At 39.8% G+C, this 20,389-nt stretch overlaps 1 protein-coding gene across 4 annotated transcripts in view; it reads right to left on the bottom strand.

The window, feature by feature from the left end:
* The window catches only part of ABCC4 (ATP binding cassette subfamily C member 4 (PEL blood group)), a 205,346-nt gene that overhangs the window by 125,086 nt on the left and 59,871 nt on the right, over positions 1–20,389 (bottom strand). For all 4 annotated transcript variants that reach the window (XM_061630101.1, XM_061630098.1, XM_061630099.1 and 1 more), the window contains 6 exons: positions 19,115–19,306; positions 15,906–16,000; positions 14,181–14,267; positions 8,649–8,745; positions 5,603–5,818; positions 1,041–1,181 (listed from right to left, as the gene is read on the bottom strand). In XM_061630101.1, coding sequence (XP_061486085.1) covers positions 1,041–1,181; positions 5,603–5,818; positions 8,649–8,745; positions 14,181–14,267; positions 15,906–16,000; positions 19,115–19,306 — 828 coding nt within the window. The remainder of the gene's footprint in view (positions 1–1,040; positions 1,182–5,602; positions 5,819–8,648; positions 8,746–14,180; positions 14,268–15,905; positions 16,001–19,114; positions 19,307–20,389) is intronic.

Here is a 20,389-nt window from a genome sequence, read left to right as displayed (position 1 = left end):
ATTTTTAATCTACTTTATTCTGACTTTTTAAAGGCTTTCCTGTTTTAATGGTAAAGCTATTTCAATTGCTGCCAACTGTCTTGGAGGTGGGGGCTTTTTAGGATCAAAAGGAAGTATATAAATAAATTCTATCCCAGAGAAAGCGCCCCTCGAAAGCACAAGAAAACTAGATCTCCTCAAGCATTTTTCAGGGAATTTAAGGTAATTTTAGATAGAGTTCTATTCATGGCTGCAAGAGAACTTAGTAATAGGAGCCTCTCAGAGAGGCTTACGTGTACAGAGTCTGTACTTGGAGAGATGAGTCACATCCACTCATCAAGGGTGAATGTTCCACTCTTAGATCACCAGACATTCACACGTTGTCCATAATGTGTACATATGGGTAAGTGCAAATTGTGCAGTAGTTTCCAAAGATTCAATGAGTTAACAAACATATTGTTCAGGCCTATATTCATTAGGTGCAAATATTATGGTCCAAACCATATTCATGCCCTATAATGAAATGAATGAACATGATTCTACTCTCCCAATATATATCGTAGAACTTTGTCTAAATTGGTTCACAGATTTTTACAAGAACTTGCTGCAAACCTTTGTTAGTAATGGGAGGTCTACAAAAAAAAAGAAAAGAAAAAGGATTGCCCATTGGTGATTCTAACTGCCATGGGCAAGAACTATTTAGAAGGCATGTTGTTTGCAGTAGGATATAGGAAAGCCTGCATGGCATGATACAGTTCAATACAGATAGGTGGCATTGCGTGGAATACTTCTTTAACAAAAAAATCTGGGATGGGATAAGGCACAGCGTTTCTACTGGATTGCCTCCAACATTTTAATGAGTCTATAAACTTCAGAATTAAAGCCTCTAGCTGGTTTGCAATCCAAGCCATTTAATTCAAAGGGGGAAAAAAGTATAATAAAAGAGTTAGGCTGTCTCACACCAACTATATAAACATTTTACACACACAGTAGGATGTCAAATATGCTGAAAGCTATAAGCACACAATCCATAATGCATTCACTGATGTCAAATACTGTACCTGTGCCAAAACATTGACAAGAAAAAGAATAAAAATTACAAAATAATTTGCCCCCGCAGAAAAATACTTCTTATAAATGCTAAAGCTGATTTTCCCTTCTGAACGGCTTTCTTCTGGTAATGTGGTTAGAACAGGTTCCATCTGCAGTACAGAGAATGCAGAAGAAAATTACTGTAAAAAATATTACAACTTATCTCCAAGAAAAAATTAATACACTGCCCAAACAGATATCTATATTTATTAAAGAACTAGACATCAATCTGTGATACAATCTAAAAAAGAATGAAATAAAATTCATTACATGCTTAACAAGTATTATGAAGTAACTTTGAAATTGTTTACTTAAGTCTTATTTTTGAAGAAAGGCACAAATTGGAGTAGTGATTTTGTTTTGTTTTTCTTTGTATTTTATGGTGGGGTGTTTTTTGTACTTTGTATTTTGTCCTTTATACCAGTTTATTTTCATATTAGACAACTTCTTTTAAGTGAAGGAGGCACAATGAATCCAGGTAAATTTATAAAATCAAGTTCTGGTATAGCAATATTGCGTTTGTCAAGAGATCAAATAAGTTTTATTTGATTAGTCATTTTAGCCATTTGGCTATATTTAATATATTAGCATATTAGCTGTAAAACTGAAACCTCCATGAGAACGAAACAACAACAACAACAACAACAACGTTTCAGGTTTCTTTTGTTGATTGCATTACAGATTCTGATATGAAAGATGCAAAACTCCATGGCACCCACAATCCATAGCATAACACAAATGGACCATGTTTACATGATGAAATGCTAGTTTAATAAGCCAGGATATGCATGACCTCCATGCACCAACATGCAATCCCTTCACTCCTGCCTTCTTGTGAGTGAGAACATAAGAACATAAGAACATAAGAAGAGCCTGCTGGATCAGGCCAGTGGCCCATCTAGTCCAGCATCCTGTTCTCACAGTGGCCAACCAGGTGCCTGGGGGAAGCCCGCAAGCAGGACCCGAGTGCAAGAACACTCTCCCCTCCTGAGGCTTCCGGCAACTGGTTTTCAGAAGCATGCTGCCTCTGACTAGGGTGGCACAGCACAGCCATCATGGCTAGTAGCCATTGATAGCCCTGTCCTCCATGAATTTGTCTAATCTTCTTTTAAAGCCATCCAAGCTGGTGGCCATTACTGCATCTTGTGGGAGCAAATTCCATAGTTTAACTATGCGCTGAGTAAAGAAGTACTTCCTTTTGTCTGTCCTGAATCTTCCAACATTCAGCTTCTTTGAATGTCCACGAGTTCTAGTATTATGAGAGAGGGAGAAGAACTTTTCTCTATCTACTTTCTCAATGCCATGCATAATTTTATACACTTCTATCATGTCTCCTCTGACCCGCCTTTTCTCTAAACTAAAAAGCCCCAAATGCTGCAACCTTTCCTCGTAAGGGAGTCGCTCCATCCCCTTGATCATTCTGGTTGCCCTCTTCTGAACCTTTTCCAACTCTAGAATATCCTTTTTGAGATGAGGCGACCAGAACTGTACACAGTATTCCAAATGCGGCCGCAACATAGATTTATACAACGGCATTATGATATCGGCTGTTTTATTTTCAATACCTTTCCTAATTATCGCTAGCATGGAATTTGCCTTTTTCACAGCTGCCGCACAGTGGGTCGACATTTTCATCGTGCTGTCCACTACAACCCCGAGGTCTCTCTCCTGGTCGGTCACTGCCAGTTCAGACCCCATGAGCGTATATGTGAAATTCAGATTTTTTGCTCCAATATGCATAATTTTACACTTGTTTATATTGAATGGCATTTGCCATTTTTCCGCCCATTCACTCAGTTTGGAGAGGTCTTTTTGGAGCTCTTCGCAATCCCTTTTTGTTTTAACAACCCTGAACAATTTAGTGTCATCAGCAAACTTGGCCACTTCACTGCTCACTCCTAATTCTAGGTCATTAATGAACAAGTTGAAAAGCACAGGTCCCAATACCGATCCTTGAGGGACTCCACTTTCTACAGCCCTCCATTGGGAGAACTGTCCGTTTATTCCTACTCTCTGCTTTCTGCTTCTTAACCAATTCCTTATCCACAAAAGGACCTCTCCTCTTATTCCATGACTGCTAAGCTTCCTCAGAAGCCTTTGGTGAGGTACCTTGTCAAACGCTTTTTGAAAGTCTAAGTACACTATGTCCACTGGATCACCTCTATCTATATGCTTCTTGACACTCTCAAAGAATTCTAATAGGTTACTGAGACAGGACTTTCCCTTGCAGAAGCCATGCTGGCTCTGCTTCAGCAAGGCTTGTTCTTCTATGTGCTTAGTTAATCTAGCTTTAATAATACTTTCTACCAGTTTTCCAGGGACAGAAGTTAAGCTAACTGGCCTGTAATTTCCGGGATCCCCTCTGGATCCCTTTTTGAAGATTGGCGTTACATTGGCCACTTTCCAGTCCTCAGGCACGGAGGAGGACCCGAGGGACAAGTTACATATTTTAGTTAGCAGATCAGCAATTTCACCTTTGAGTTCTTTGAGAACTCTCGGGTGGATGCCATCCGGGCCCGGTGATTTGTCAGTTTTTATATTGTCCATTAAGCCTAGAACTTCCTCTCTCGTTACCACTATTTGTCTCAGTTCCTCAGAATCCCTTCCTGCAAATGTTAGTTCAGGTTCAGGGATCTGCCCTATATCTTCCACTGTGAAGACAGATGCAAAGAATTCATTTAGCTTCTCTGCAATCTCCTTATCGTTCTTTAAGACACCTTTGACTCCCTTATCATCCAAGGGTCCAATTGTCTCCCTAGATGGTCTCCTGCTTTGAATGTATTTATAGAATTTTTTGTTGTTGGTTTTTATGTTCTTAGCAATGTGCTCCTCAAATTCTTTTTTAGCATCCCTTATTGTCTTCCTGCATTTCTTTTGCCAGAGTTTGTGTTCTTTTTTATTTTCTTCATTTGGACAAGACTTCCATTTTCTGAAGGAAGACTTTTTGCCTCTAAGAGCTTCCTTGACAAGCCAGGAAGCCATAGTCGGCCACAGATTCCCATTACGTGCAGCTGGAAAACCATGGTTAATGGCTTCCAAACAAGCGAGGATTTACAAAGCAATCTGAAACCATATCTTCAGATCTTGGCATGTTTGGAAGCTATTAATCATGGTTTCCCAGCTATACATAATAGGAACCTATGTTCTACTGTGGCTTTCTGGCTTGTTTCCTGGCTTGCATAAAGTAAAAATGGAGGGAAATTCATTACGTTCACATTTTAACCCAAAACTAATTTTCACTTCCTAAACCAATATGTGAACCAAAACACAGATACCCTTTAAAATTCAGTGAATTTTCCCATGCTGTTCTGCAACCAAAAATGCTTACAAAAATGCATCAGTGTTAGTGAAATGAATATAATTTTTGCTTGGACTTTATAGAAAAAATCAAACTGATGCAGAAATGGGGCAAACTGAACTTTAGACTGTAAAAAATGAGGAACTGAGAGAAACCAAAACTGACAGACTCGTCCATTCCTAGTGGGAAAGGAAGAACAAAGCGGGAGCAAAGGGACTGCTTGCAATGTACTGAGGTCAGGATTTGATTGAGCAAACCAAATCACTGTTTAAGCAAATAACTCTTTCATACATCTCTGTATTCCTTCAGGGTAATTTTGGATTACCAGAGATGAGATGCAGACAAGAGGTTTGCTTACAAAGAGTTAAAATTTATTGAGTAACTTACAGCATTCAGCCAAGTATTCCCAATAAAAGTGGATCAGTCCCACCGCTCTGCAGTAGCGGACATCAGAGACTGAACACCCATACTGGGCACAGGTCATGGTTATATAGCATAAATCTTGGCACATATCATTGGTATACACATGAGGTTACATATATGATTAATGAGATTATACACTTTGAAGTAACATATTATGACATATAATTGGCTGTTCTGATCTTTTCACAGAACATCTTCAAAGCAAACTAATTGCTAAAAACTATAGTATCGTTCCAGGTGCACCTTAGTATCCTCCCTTGGCAAACTTCATAGCTATCATCTTTATCTTCATCTCTACTAACAAGCATACTTTATCATTGACCGTTACCTGACTTGTGTACTAACAAGCCACAGCTGCACTATCTGCTCATTGACCGTCCTTTCGACCCATCCATTGTATCCTTGAATCTATGCCTATCAGGACTCTCTGAAGTCTAACAAGGTGCCTTCCAATATCATACTAGGCAAGCCAACTATAAACTGCCTACTAATAAACATATACTTGAACCTATGCCTAATTGGGCTCCTTTGATGCCTTTACACTTAACAAGATACATTCCCAGCATCATACTGGGCAAGCCATCATATCCTCATTAAAACACCTAGATTAGACTGCAGGTGGCTATGAGGTGATCTGACATACCCAAAGATGCTGGGGCCTGAAAGGGGAATACAAGCCTCCAGGCTTTGCTAACAAATACATATTGAATATATATTGATTAACTTAAGGCTATAACAGCTTGCTTTAGGCCTCTACTTGCTGGCTGGAAATACCAAATTGGTACAGGGTATACAATCTCATGTACTTACAGAGGGGAGTTCTGCAGTCCCATCTTTCTGTGACTGCACTGAAGATTCCGCTGACCATACAGAGGACTGAGAAAATGTACGGTTCCTAGATAACCAGTGGCCATGGGTTCCTAGAATTGGTGGCTGTTCATCGTCTTCAGGTTTTTTCAAAAGGGAAGCAAAATCTATTCCAGATCTCAGGAAGTCTGAGTAAGTACCCTTCCCAACCTCCTTGCCCTAGAAATGAAAACAGTCACGTAACGTGAATAACATCCAGACACATTTCTGTGTGAAATATTTTGGATAAATCCTCATTTCTGCAGTCTAGCATTTTACATTGTTGGCCTCTATGAGCATCCCAGAATCATCAATATTATTGCAACATGAGCATCAGTGAAAAAAACTCCAGCAACTATCTAGTTCAAACACAAAAATGAAAATCATGGTTACCTTAAAAAAAAATAAAAAACCGATACCCATGTGACATCAGTATTTGTTTTCCTTAAGCAAGCTACTGGAGTCCTTTGCATATGTGCTGCAAAGAGGACAAAGATTACATTATTTCTTTGGGGATTTTTAATGCATTGACGGTGGTTATCTAGATAATGACCCATTAGGACAACATAATACACCATGATTTATCATGATGAGAATGAGCTGCTTCAAACTTCGGGCTCATGTATTCTCTCCTCTCTGGCCTTCACGGTTGCAAGGAGTTCAGAATCTTTTGCTCTCATTTTTTTCTAATTAACTGCAGTTTGTCATGTTATCTAACAACAAAACTGTGGTTAATCTTAACTACAATTTGTTTGAAACAAGTCAATTTCAAATCATGGGTTTAAAAATAGACTTGTTTCAAACAAACCACAGTTAAATTTAACTACAGTTTAGAGTTTGGATGTAACACTAAACTGCAGTTGATCAAAAACTAAAGAAAAATGCTTTCAATCTTCTCCCTGTGGCTACATTGGAGAGAGGGGAAGGAGAGTACAAAAGCCTGGGGTTCACTGTAGCTACTTCCTACATCATGGTCAGAGCTTGGAAAAGTTACTTTTTTAAACTAGAATTCCCATCAGCCCCAGCCAGCATGGCCACTGGATTGGGCTGATGGGAGTTGTAGTTTAAAAAAGTAACTTTTCCAAGCTCTGATCATGGTGATAAACCACAATGGTTTATCATGGTGATAAACCACGATGGTTTATCATGGTATCTGAACCAGTTCACTATGCTAATATAACACAGCGGAAAGAACAGATCTCCAATCACTGTACTAATAATTACTTGACCTCTATCTAATCCCAGCTAACATGCAATACAAGCCAACAGGCAAATTCTAATGGTACCCTGCAGCTGGCACATGGGAGGAGTTCACTATCCCTCTTGTCAAGCGTTCCAGTCCAGAGAATCTCTTGACCATCATCCCTTTTAAAACATTTGGAGAGGATTAATGGCTTGTTTGGATGTCACACTAAGTCATAATTTGTTTTAAACCACAGCTTAATCATGAATGTGCCTCCCGCATGCCTCCTTATGATTTGTCACATCGTGCAAACCTGGACTGAAGTTTGTTTCAAAGGTTTACTCCAGGCTTGCCGCTTACTGTTTGTTTAAAATGAACGAACCATGATCCAGGTTCACATAACATGACAAAACATACTATTTTTTTTGTGCCACACATGATACCCCTGGGGCCAGGGAAAAGCAGTTTCACAATTAAGCCATGGTTTAAAATGAACAATGGCTTAGTGTGTAAACCAGCTACCAATGTATAATAAACAGGTGATGTACAGACTGCCTTTTTAAAAAAGGGAATAGGAAAATAGTCTTTTTAGACAGGAAGTCACGATTAAAGCCCTCCTTGTTTCTTAGTGACAGAGATTACTCCCAAGTAAGTGTAGGATTGTAGCCTCAACAGCACTATCCTATGCATGTTACTTAGAAACAAATCCCACTGTGTTCAATGGGATTTACACACAGAAAGATGTACATAGGATTGCTTCCTAAATTAATGCCACGTTTTCTTTACTTATCATGTGGACTAATTATATGGTAATTCAGACTGAAAATCTCTACCCTTAATACAACTGCTAATCCTCTGTAAATTTCAAGTGGTTTTGCTTAGCAATATATTTAGAATGCCGGCCCATGCAAATTCTACTCCCCTCTGTCTAATTAAAGCTCCCTTGTTACAAGACAAGTAACTGGAATATTTAAATCAGCTGACTTGGTACAAATGAAGTCATTGGAACTAACTTAGTGTAAGCCTCAAGAACACTGAATTAACAGACTTAAAAACTGCAGCTAAACACCTTCAACTGATGTTTTTCACATTTCTTTTAAAATTCTGGTAAATGTTGTGTACAAGCCACTCTAATTTAAAATCCTCCCCAAACCATAATTTGTATGTTAGACTTTGGATTATTTATACTGTTTTATTATTTATACTCTCATTATTTTGTTCGTCTCACTGAGTTTATTGAAAAACTGAGACTCAATTTTTCTTTCAAAAATTAGAACTACCATGCTAATTAGCTATGATACTTCCCTTCCTCAGTATTTCCAAAGCTGTCCAATGCTGAACAAATTATTTTACCTTTTACCTTTAAAGGTCTTCAGCTTTACAACACAAACAACCATCACAACTTATACTATTCTGTTCCCTTTGTAACAGTTTTACTTGTTTTATAATTGCTAATGGATTTATCCTATTTTATCGTTGTATATTACATTGTTGTAACCACCATGGGACCTTATGGAGAAAGGTAGGTAAGAAGTCTTCAGGTGTATTCAACATTGCATTAGCACTATCAGTCCATCAGCACAAGGATTTCTCCTTGTGCAACGGAATGATCTTTCCCTCCTCCCCCTATATGTCCCCTAAATCTGTTCTGGGGATTCCACCAACTCTCCAGGGCAGATCTGAGACAGTTTGGAGCATACACACGGGTAGGAGAGGGGAACCCCATCACACTAGCTCTAACTCTAGCACAAAAAGTTATTTGAATACCATTCCAAATAAATAAATAACCACTGCCAATTGTCCAGGGACAATCTTATATCTACATACCTCCTTTAAAATTATTATCTGGTTCGCAGCCCGAAGATATTGCAGCTGGTGGGTCACTAAAATAGACACCTTTTTATGTAAAGCTTGGCAGATACATCTGCAAAAAGAATGAGATGGGAACGAAACTGAGTTTCTAAAAATATTTGTAGGAGAGAGGAGGAAACTGGAAGAGTGGGATTCAAGCACTCCTTCGAAATTATTGACATAGTTGAACCACGAGAAGGACATAGGTTAAATCATTTTTACAGTGCAAGTGAATTTATCTACTCACAAATCGACAACTAGCTTTGACTATCATACAGATCATTTATAGGCAGCCTGAGCTGCTATGCTATTCTACAAACAGCAAACAGGGAGAGGCCTAAATTAGAACCAGTCCATCTGCCCTGCCTGAAGAGCAATCCTAGGGCTATGCTCTGATTCAGAACAATCATATTAGCACCTGGATTTTATCTTCTGCAGATTTGAGCAACAGAAGCCACACAAACTTACACATGCAATACAGAAACATAATCCCGGGGTTCTACTGGGAGAAAGGGCAGGATCTATCGATCGATCGATCGGCTGATCTATCTATCAATCTATCTAACACTTTTGTATATTTGTATTATAAAGGGCTAGACGTCCTCATTTGTATATAAAGTTGCACTGACATCCTATGTTCCTATATCAAAGTATCCTTAATAATAATAAAAAACCCACTTTTGGCTAAAAAAAAAAAAGAGTGTGGCTTTCAAGTCCAAAGTAAAAAACTGAAATGGTTGCAAACGTTGCCTAATGAATTCTGTCACGCATATGCAGTCCCTATGCCTTAGAGATTTTTGCCTCTAGTTTATTAAGCCAAGGAACAAGGCACAGTGCAGCCTGAGAGCTGCAGGAAGAAGTGTAGGCCTGCCTTTAGGTCACAGCCAGGGCTAAGGGCCTTCCTGATCTTGGCCAAGAGTAACACAAAACAGGGTAAATAAAAACTGATGGTCTAAAATACAGTGATACAGTGAAAGCTCTTTTTTTTTAAAAAAAAGCTAACTATAATGCAGGGCATGGGGGACAAAGGATGCGCCTGTGTTATAGGGGTTCCACGTCATAATGAAAACAGCTGTAATGTATACAGTATTTTACTTGGGAGACAGCCTCATACCCGTGGTATATACAGATTTATGGTACCGCAAGGTATGTTGCAACGAGCTTGCACTGTAATGGATGACATCCAACAGCATCAGCCTGCTTGCACAGTGGACTTCTGCTTGTGCAAACAGGACTTCCTCTTGTCCCCCTCATAGCCACCCTGTGTAACCCCAAAATATGCTCCAGAGCAGTTGGGGGGATTTTGGGAGGAGCCTGGGAGATGCAGACCAGAGAAGAAGGGGAAGACCTGCTGTATCCACTGGCATGACCTTAGATTTTACCCAATATATTTATAAAATTAGTTTATTGCACTTTAATTTACAATGAATTTAAAAACGATTATATACAAACTTATCAAATCTATACCAATCTCTTAAAAATAAATTCATGGCATTCTATCACACATTATACATTAAATCCTGCTTTTCTGTGTAAAAGGGGGAGGAATCAGAAAATATGGATTTGAAGGTCATGTCTTATATTTATTGTTACAGCAAAATTATAAATATTTATGGCTCCAAAAAAATAGCATGGACATTTATTTTCCATCTCATGGAAAAACACTGGTTTTATTTATTTATTTATTAAATTTGTATCCCATTCTTCCTCTCAGAAGGAGCCTAGGGAAGCAAACAAAAACACTAAAAGCACTTTAAAACATCTTCAAGTGGTTTTACTGGTTTTTCCCAGTAATTACTAACCCTTCTGAAAAAATCTGTGCACTTAGCTCTTACTCCAGCTCTTACTCCAGCACACCAACTCTACTAGATTGCAGCCCTTATCTAAAGCTAGTGATCTTGTCCAGTATTCAGAGAGCCAGATGTCACTATCGCCTCCCTTATATCTAAGCAGATATAAATTGTGCAGTACAAAAAGTATAGAAGTTACTTGAACAGAGAATTTGGATTATGCTTCTAGGTTGTACAAAGGCTATACGTCTTTGCAATCTTTGCAAATCTTCATTTTAATTCCTATAGCAAACAGTACACACCGTTGCTCAGGAAGTGCATGATTTACAAAAAAGGAAAGCAATTTAATATCAGTCCACCCTGCTACTAAGTCTACGCCATCTATGCACTTATTAAGAAGCTAGGAAGCTGCCCCATACAGAGCCAAGCCACTGGTCCATCTAGCTCAGTATTGACTGCACTGGCTGGGACCGTTTTTTCAGGATTTTCAGATGGGGGCATTACCATCTGTACAATAACATCCTGGAGAATGAACCAGGGACCTTCTGTATGCAACGTAGATGCTCTAGCACTGAGCTACAGCCTTTCCTGTTACTGCAAACTGCTCCCTCATGGCATATATCAACTCTACCACACGCTGAACAATGATAGTCCAGTGTAACAGCTGCACTCTAAAAATTGTAGTGCAAAGTTAACAAACGGCATCATTTCTCAAGCATGTACGAAGGGATGGCCTACACGTTACCTTGTCAAACATAGATACAGTAGGGCCCCACTCATACAGTGGGTACGTTCCGGACCCCCACTGTAAAGTGAAAACCGCTGTAAAGCAGAACCCATTGACTAACATTGACCAAAATGGCGCCCGAAGGCAAAAAAAAAAATGCCGTAAAAGTGGAACAAGCGCTGTAAGAGCAGGGCCTTTCTGCAATTGACAACCGCTGCATTAGCGGAATGCTGTAAAGCGAAGGGCTGTAAAGCGGGGTCCTACTGTACTCAAACTCTCCTTTGCTGAGATAACGCAGATGGGAAGGCTGTAACTTTTCCAAAACCACCCCAGTGAGGATTATTTTTGATGTCAGATCCCTGGGAAACTGGATTAGAAACAGGAAAGGGAGAAGGGTTTTGGCAGGAGAGTTTAGCAGGCAGGGAAAAGGATGAGTATCGCCCTCTGCCTTACGATTCTCCCCTACAAATGCCAACCCCCACATCAGTGTTATGATCCAAAGAGGAGCAAGGAGCCCCCGTTGGCCTCATAACCAGATGTTTGGTGACAGAAGATCAAAAAAGGACACACAAGTAGAGCTAATCATGAACTGAACACAGAAGTGGCTTTTTTATAAGTGCAGTTTGCAACTTTACTAAGGGCAAAAAAGATGCAGCAGGTGAAATTACAAGTTGCAAAAATGCACAGTATACATGGGTGGCCCTTAAGCCTTTCAATTGCCTTTCCGAACTAAATAATGTGACAATAATATTTAGCACTGTTCTTTTGATATGGCCTGTGCAAAAGTATAATGCCTTGTGCAACTTCTACATGCAAATTCTGGACACACACACATCTACATTATCTAATTGCAAAGGCAAAACTGAAAAGCTTGGAAAGGGAAACCACTGCAATATAAAAAAGCCACTTACCCGTCCTTCCTTATGTTGTCACTTTCCTCTGGTGCTATTCTGCAGCTTGTGCAGCAGCATCACCAGTTTAGTGGATAGGACAGGCTGAGTGTTATTTCAAAGATTAAGACAGCAGTTTGCTTTCAGGAGACCTGAAATGACAAAATTATTTTTAAATGCACCCCTTATAGAAAACCCAAGCAATCAGATTTACACACAGTGCATTCTTTTAGAAGACACACGTCTACACATACTCAACACAAAAGGTAAGCTCTCTCTCTCTCTCGCTCTCTCTCTCTCTCACACACACACACACACACACACACAGAGAGAGAGAGAGAGAGAGAGAGAGGACAGAATGCCTCCAACACAAGGATCGCCTAACCTTTTTGTGCCAGTGGGCACATTTGGAATTTTGAGAAATTTGAATTCTGAGAAAGTGCCATAGGCACCAGTCACAAAATGGCTGCCTTGGAGGGTATAGCATAACACAAAATGGCTCCCACATCTAAAAGAGCACAAGAAGAGACTATACCATAAAATCATGCAACTATTTTAGGCACCACATCAACCACTGCCACACTTACTGAAGGACAGAAGCTCTTTGCACCTTTTCTCTGTTCAGAACAGAAGGGAGGGTGGAGGGTCCAATCCTAGTATCCAATCAAATGTGGGCATGTTCAATATAGGAGAGGCTGAGCAAGTGCAAACAGGAACTGAGCAGGAAGAGGAACACAGTCTCTTTGGGGTTGTGGATTTTTGAGGGGATATTTTCTGAGATCTTTTTCAGGCATCACAGGAGGTGCTGGCGGGCATATTAGTAGATGTGGGTACCATGTTGGTGAGTCTTGCTCTTAAGTTTATACCTGTCTACAACATGTCTATGCATCATCAGAAAAGAAATAATCCTTTTTCTTCAGAGTTATTGTACGATTCAAATGCATGCACATTTAAAATGACTTTTCAGTTAATTAACTGAAATCACTAATCACTAATAAAATCAGATTATTAACCAACTAAGATTGCAATGACTATGGAGTAAGCTCCATTGAGCTCAATGGAATTTAGAAGCTGAGGAAATAAACTAAAGATTAAATTTAGATGCACTCTAATTTCTTTAACTGAGAAACAACCTGCTTAACATTAAAAATATTATTATTTAAAAACAATCACTTTACAGTCACCTCAACTGTTTCTTAGCTTCTAAAAGTGGCATTCCCCTACCACCAAATTTTCACATAGCCACTTTTGACCAAAAATCACCCAAATTTCTTCATCAGTTTTGTTTTCTATTATTAAAATTACATATGGACAATTACTATCTCAATTGGCCCAAACACCAACTGGGCAGCTCAAGTTTTTGACTCAAACTCTTGAAAAACCTTGATGTATTTTTCAGAAGTTTGACTTGAACATTTGAGCACTCCAATTCTTTCTCGGCTCCCCCTCTCCCCTCCTCCCAGCCAATCTCTCCCCCCCCTTACTGAAGGGAAAAATCCTTACTTTGTGTAAGGAGAATCAACAAGTGACGGATAGGATAGGAGGGTAGGTGTGCCATCAGCAGGTGGAGAAATACTGCTGGTCAACTTCTCCCAGGATTGGTGGGCCTACCTGTCTTTTGAAACCCAGATTATTAGCTGCACACATGTTTCATGCAAAAGCCTGCACAACCTCTTGTTGAGGGTGAGAAAGTAAATGTTGAAGATTAGAGAGCCAATATGCCAATGAAACAGGTGCAAAGATGGCTGCCATTTGCTAAAAATAAGCTCTGTGTACACCTAGGAGACACCTCTCCAGAGCTGTGCAAAGCTGGTTGTCATTTGCAGACAGAAATCGAGGGATTTGTGTTCTAGCTGTGAATGGTGGAGGTGGGGCATGAGAACCAGTTTGAGTTGATTGAGTTGGACAAGCTTAAAAAGGACTTGGGTCACCTCAAATTAGGGCCACTCTAATTCAGGCATTTTTGAAAGTTCCCATATCAAACAACTATCCCAAGTTTAATTAAAACAGAAACAATAAGAAGGTAAACATTTAGGCATAAGTCATACTGTGTAAATCAATTAATGGAAGGAAAACGTAAAGACACTGGAATGTTACCTACTTTTCAAACAAATGCCTGCTAACTTCTGCATCCACTGCACTCAAGGGATCATCCAAGAGGTAGATGTCTGCATCTTGATACACAGCTCTAAAAACATGTAAGGAAGTGGCAGTTGATTCACTACCAAAACAAGTATATATTCAGGAGGGATTCCTCATTTCCTTTGTCTAAGGCCCTCCAATACTCAGAGGATGACGTTCTTTGTCTAAAACAAGGCTAAGGGAGCTAGGGCCTCCAGATGTGGCTGGACTACAATTCAAATGATGCACTACCATTGGCAATGTTGGATGGGGCAACTTGAAGGCCACAAATCTTAAAGAAATGAGCAGGAAACAAACTCAGAGACTAATCCAAATCCATTAGAACAAAAGAAGAGCCTGATGGATCAGGCCAATGGCCCATCTAGTCCAGCATCCTGTTCTCACAGTGGCCAGCCAGATGCCTATGGGAAGTCCGCAATCAAGACCTGAGTGCAACAGCACTCTCCCCTCCTTCAGTTTCCAGCAGGCAATTTCCACTGAGAAGCACACTGCCTCTGACAGTAGAGGTAGAACATAAGCATTACAGTTAGTAGCTATCAATAGCCTTTCCCCCCATGAATTTGTCTAAAGCTCTTCTAAAGCTCTTTCAACCTACTTCCTTTGCAAATCAAGATGCCAGCCTCAGCCTCCCATTTCAAACTATGGTTTCAAATCCTAGTTTACAAGAGAGCCAAGATAAGCATCGGTGCAAGTGTAACTCTGACATAATTTATTCCAGAGAGGGAGTGCATTCCCAACACTACCAGGACCAGAATTTGCAAGGAGCTAATATCTCACCTGCACCAGACTAGTGAGGTGCTGTCTCTGCCTACAAGCTAAACCTATGTCTGCTCACCTGAATGACACCCTCTGTAACTCATCTTAACAGTTCTGAATATCATGCTGAAAGCCAGGGATGAGAACCTTGCAGTCCTCCAAATATTGTTGGACTCCAATTCCCATTAGCTCCAGCCAGCATGGCCAATGGTTGGGGATGATGGGACTTATAGTCCAACAACTTCTGCAGGGCACCAGGGTCCCCATCCCTGTCATTAGCCAAGTGTCAAAACCTATCAAGTACATGTGTATTGTGGATATAGGAAAAATGTGATTTATGATAGACTAGTCTGGTGTGATATGGTTTCACCTTTGAAGACACTCTGAAACTCTTTTCTAAGAGTGAAATACAGAACTTCTCCCCTATTGTCCTTTTAAGGCTAGTTAAATCTCACTTCCTCAGAAACACCTGAAATCACTGGTCTGCCATAGTCTGCTCTGCTGCTTCATCCTAAGCTGTTGTTCGATGGACGTTTTATAGTTCTTAATATTGCTGCCTAACATTGCTTCATGTTTGCATACACTGCTGTGAAATGTATATGAATTAGCAGCATATCAGTTTTGATAAATAATGTAAGTTAAGGCTGTTACTACTACTGTAAGCAGAAAATTCTCCATCACTAGGGCATCAATTAACATGGCCATTCCTTGGGTGATAACGTCACGCAGGCGCAGTAGAAACCAGGAGTTCTTTCCTTTCACTCCCCCTCCCCCCTCCCCTTCCAGTTACTTGGAGGAAGCAGGGGAAGTCTTCTGCTCCTGTGATTGGTGGGCAACAGACATGTGACTCACACTGGCCTTCTGCTCAGTGTTGCTGCATTCCTCTGCAGACTGAAAGTTATCTTAGCAAATAAAAGCCCCACTTTACCTGGCAAGATTAACTCTGGCTTTCTGTCCTCCACTCAGTGTAGCTCCTCGATCTCCTATCATTGTTAGGTCTCCATCTTCCAGCAGCTCCATATCCTATTATGAAAACAGAGGAGACACTATGCCTGAACTACAACCATTTTTACAACCTATATAACTTTGTCACTTGATAACCCCAACAGACACAGAATCACAGATTGTCAAGTTATTTTCTCATATAATCTGAAGCTAGCTAATGAACTGGGAGGTTTTTTGTTGGGGGGGGGGCAAAGAAATGAACAAAGGAAGTAATCTAGAAATTTACAGAAACTCGAAATCATCACAAGGACCTCATTAAACCAAACCACTTTCCCCCTGCCTCAGCCTTCCCAACTGCAAAACAGTAATACTAACCTATCTCACAGGATTGTCATAAGAATTACTGAGCTAACACAGCACACTTTGAACACTCAAAGTGCTATATAAATCTTAAATTATATTAATTCATTATTAAATTTAAATCACATTATTACCTATGAACAGATGACAAGGAAACTATGTGTTACCCATTTAAAAAGAGAGATGGTTAACAAAACTTCCTAATCTACTTTATGCTTCTTAAACAAAATAACTGTTGTACAGATCTAAATAATAGAGAGATATACAGATTAAGGATCCTATTACTTAAATTAAAACAGCTGTAAAAATACTATTCTAGGGTTAAGTAATATATCTGATGTCTTGCTTTAAAATAAATGTGTATGTTCATTCAAGAAAGAACTTTGGACAGCAGGCAATGCACATCACAATAAAAGGACAGTTTATTAAGCTTCAAATGATTTGAAGGATTTTTCTCCTCTTTTAAGAAACATGTTTTATATTCTTTACAAACTCAGTAGAACCTGAATCTGAATTTTAGGTGGTGATGGATGTTTTAATACTGCCACACAAGATTAGAAAAAAAGGAATCAACTGCATTTAAAGAAAAACAAACATGATTTGCCAAAGCTTTTAAACTGTCTGCTTTTCACCTATCTTGCTGCTGACAGCAGCATTGCAACATACCATATAGTGAATACTGTAAAATACTTTTCAAGCTGCCAAGCAAAATATCTGTCTCTTAGCTAATCTGACTTAGTGTCCTTCTAGATCACACCTGCCAAATCAAAGAAAAGGGTCTTCTCAGCCAGAGTTGAAATGCTCTGCAACATTCTCTCATTCTAGATGCCACCCTAAAGAGCCAACAGCACTATTTAGCTGCTGTAATGCCCTGTGCAGTTCCAAATTTCATTCCTATAATCAGAGCAGTGTGAAAAATGCCCTCACATACTTAATTTTCTATGTAAACAGCCAAGAGAGATTACTTGAAAGAGCGTGCTAGCATATATGCTCTAACCAAACGTAAAGTTTGATCAGCCACTCATTATGGAGAACTTAATAAACCAAGAGGGATATATGCCAATTCACATACTCTGTCAAAAGGAATTTCTCCAGCAGTAGTAAGTTCAGCAATGTCAAGTAAATTGCTACTGAGATTTTACTTTTAAATGTAATTTATATATGTTCATTTGCATCCAAAAAGACATGTTTATTTTTGCACTGTATTATACAGCTATTATCCCTATAGCCACTAGGGATTTCTTCGCGTTCTATCATGTTAAATGAAAATACCCACACACACACACACATTTCTGGTGCTTTGTATAGTCCCAATTCAAAACAAAAACTTACAAGTCTTATACTGTTGGATTCAGAATCGCTTGCCTACAACTCTAAAAGTTTTCTTCGTGATACACAACCCCCCCATGGAGAATTCACAGGTTAAAGTGAAAAACGGGAGAGAGAAAAACAAGAAGCCGTTTGGACTTTTTTCTTAAGTTCTCATAATCTGTTGTCGTTCATTAAAACTCAGAGACGACTGTAAGGTATCTCTAATCAAATCCCTGAGCTTGCCCCAAACACAGACCTTTATCTTCAGTAGGTTTAAAGTAAAAAAACGGCATGGTATGTTTTTTATTAATAGATTAAAAAAATGCATTACCGTGGGTGATAACGTCACGCAGGCGCAGTAGATACCAGGAGTTCTTTCCTTTCACTCCCCCTCCCCCCTCCCCTTCCAGTTACTTGGAGGAAGCAGGGGAAGTCTTCTGCTCCTGTGATTGGTGGGCAACAGACATGTGACTCACACTGGCCTTCTGCTCAGCGTTGCTCTTCCCTCGTGCTCTGTGTGATGAAGCACGAGGGAGGAAATAGAGAGCCAGACGGTCAGGGGGGAGAGAGAGAGAAATGGACGGTGGAGGGAGAAAGGCAGAGGGCAAGGATATTATTTGGGCTGATTGCAGGTGTTCCCACCACTCACCATATGCAGAGGCATGTTACCAAATTCCTCCAAGCTACACAGGAAGTGGATTGGACTGTGAAAGACCAACCGAAATGGTGTTTGCATTTTGACCAATTTGTAGGGCAGTCCAATATCTCAGAGAGGAGTCCAGGTCTCCTGCTCCCCTGGTGCATTCACTATAGCTGCCCAATTTCCCTGCTTTTTAAAGTTTGATAGAAATAGCTGTGGGCTATAGGTACATTCTTAAACCGCAAGGTTTTTTGCCTATGAGTGAATTTACATTCTGATTATACTGAAGAGCGTGCCATAAAAACGATGCATTTTCTTAGCATTATGAATTTATCTTAGATGTATAATCCATTTGAAATCTAAGGTCTCAAGGCAGTTAACACTGGTGTGTGTGTATACTGTATATAGAAACGCCTCCATGTATTTCTCTTTAAGAAGTGGTAAAATCACAAGATGCTCCTTAAATAGTACTATAATGTCTGAAAAGGCATTTGTTCCTAGTACTTTCAAAATAAGGTTAGTTTAACTAACAACTTTAGGACTACATCCAATGAAGTTGTCCCATTTGTGCAAGGACTTCCACTTGCACAATGGAACTTCCCTTCCCTCTTTTCTACTTCTGTGCACCTCAGATCTGTTCTGGCGGTTTCCATAATCCTCTGGAGCAATTTTTTTTGGGGGGGGCATGGGGAGAAGAAATTCCATTGTGTAAGTAGCAGTCCTTGCATGAATGGGATAACTTCATCAGATACAATCCTTACTATCTACCTTACTAATTATTCACTAAATGCATTAAGAATGTTCACTTTCATATAATGACATTTTCTAAAGTTGACAAAATGTGCAACTCAAAATGTGTTTCAGAAAAGGGGGGAACTTACTTTTTTAAGAGCACAGGCTCTTAGAACCTTTTCATATTTTTCTTTGTGATATTCTTTTCCAAAGAGTATGTTACTTCTTACAGTGCCAGAAAACACCCACGGTTGCTGAGAAACATATGCTATTCTTCCTCGAACATCTATAAAACCTTTGCTTGAAGACAGTTCACCAAGGATAGCACTCAAGAGTGAGGACTGAAAGTGTTGGAGAGAAAAATAAGTTAAGATGTTCAGTGAACGTAGAACACATGAATATGCACACAAATGCAGCCATCTCATGCAATTTCTACTATACGTGCATACATAAAGCTTTTAGCTACTGTTAAGTGACTGGGAGTAGAATTTAGGATTGCATTATTCCCTCACCTTAGTCCTTCAGCACGCTGCAGCCCTCCCAAACTTCTCTTCCTACACTTGCTTTTGCCAGGGTGAAAACTTACAATCAACACCAGACATGACCACTAACCACCCTAATCAGGCTTTGCTAACCAACTGGCACAAAGTCTTCCCATGCTAGCTTCTTTTTTAAACAAGTATTCTATCAGTATTTTTAAAAAGAACAGTTTTAGTTGCAACAAAAGATCAAATGGGCAGCCAGATACAATGCTATACTAGATAATGGCAGCAGCTCATAGGATCAGAGCTCAGTGCAAGGGTCTGCCTCATCCCCTTGCTGCAAAGTTGAGGCGAGGCCAAGGCACACCATCACCCTGCCAAAATAAAATAAAAAAGCAGAAGCAGCAGGGGGCATTTTCACTGAGGTGTCAGCACCAGCAAAAGCTCTGTTATGTCACACAATGTGCTTTGAGAGGAGAGCCTAAGATGGAGCCATGAATAGTGACCAGAACCAGGCAGCTTTAATCTTGGCACAATTTTGCTCTAGCAAAATTTTCAGGGATTCTATAACTGCACTTCGTAAAGAAGCTGTGATAGTTACAGAGGTGCATACCTCTCATCACACTGCAGCAGATACAGTGGCTGTATAAACTGGGCTGCCATACAGTATGAAGGTTTTAGAATACCCATTTCATTCATTTATTCAGGTCTACTTTCTTCAGTTCATGGTTGTGCTCCTTGACTAAACTCTTATTAAGCCGAGATTTGCAGGACACTTGTGCCCATGTGCTCCATTCTTCCCTCCTCCATTCCGGATATGCTGCAACTGAAGACTTCCTGGGTTAATTAACCATAGTCTCTCGTTAAGTCTGAACTGGGAAACAGTGGTTACTGTAATTGGAACAAACAATAATCCAATACCAACTTCAAACTATTGTTTGA

Source organism: Rhineura floridana, chromosome 5 (genome assembly GCF_030035675.1).
Source record: "Rhineura floridana isolate rRhiFlo1 chromosome 5, rRhiFlo1.hap2, whole genome shotgun sequence".
NCBI lineage: Eukaryota > Metazoa > Chordata > Lepidosauria > Squamata > Rhineuridae > Rhineura > Rhineura floridana.
Note: the sequence above shows the minus strand (reverse complement) of the source record. Positions and strands in the feature narration are given on the sequence as shown.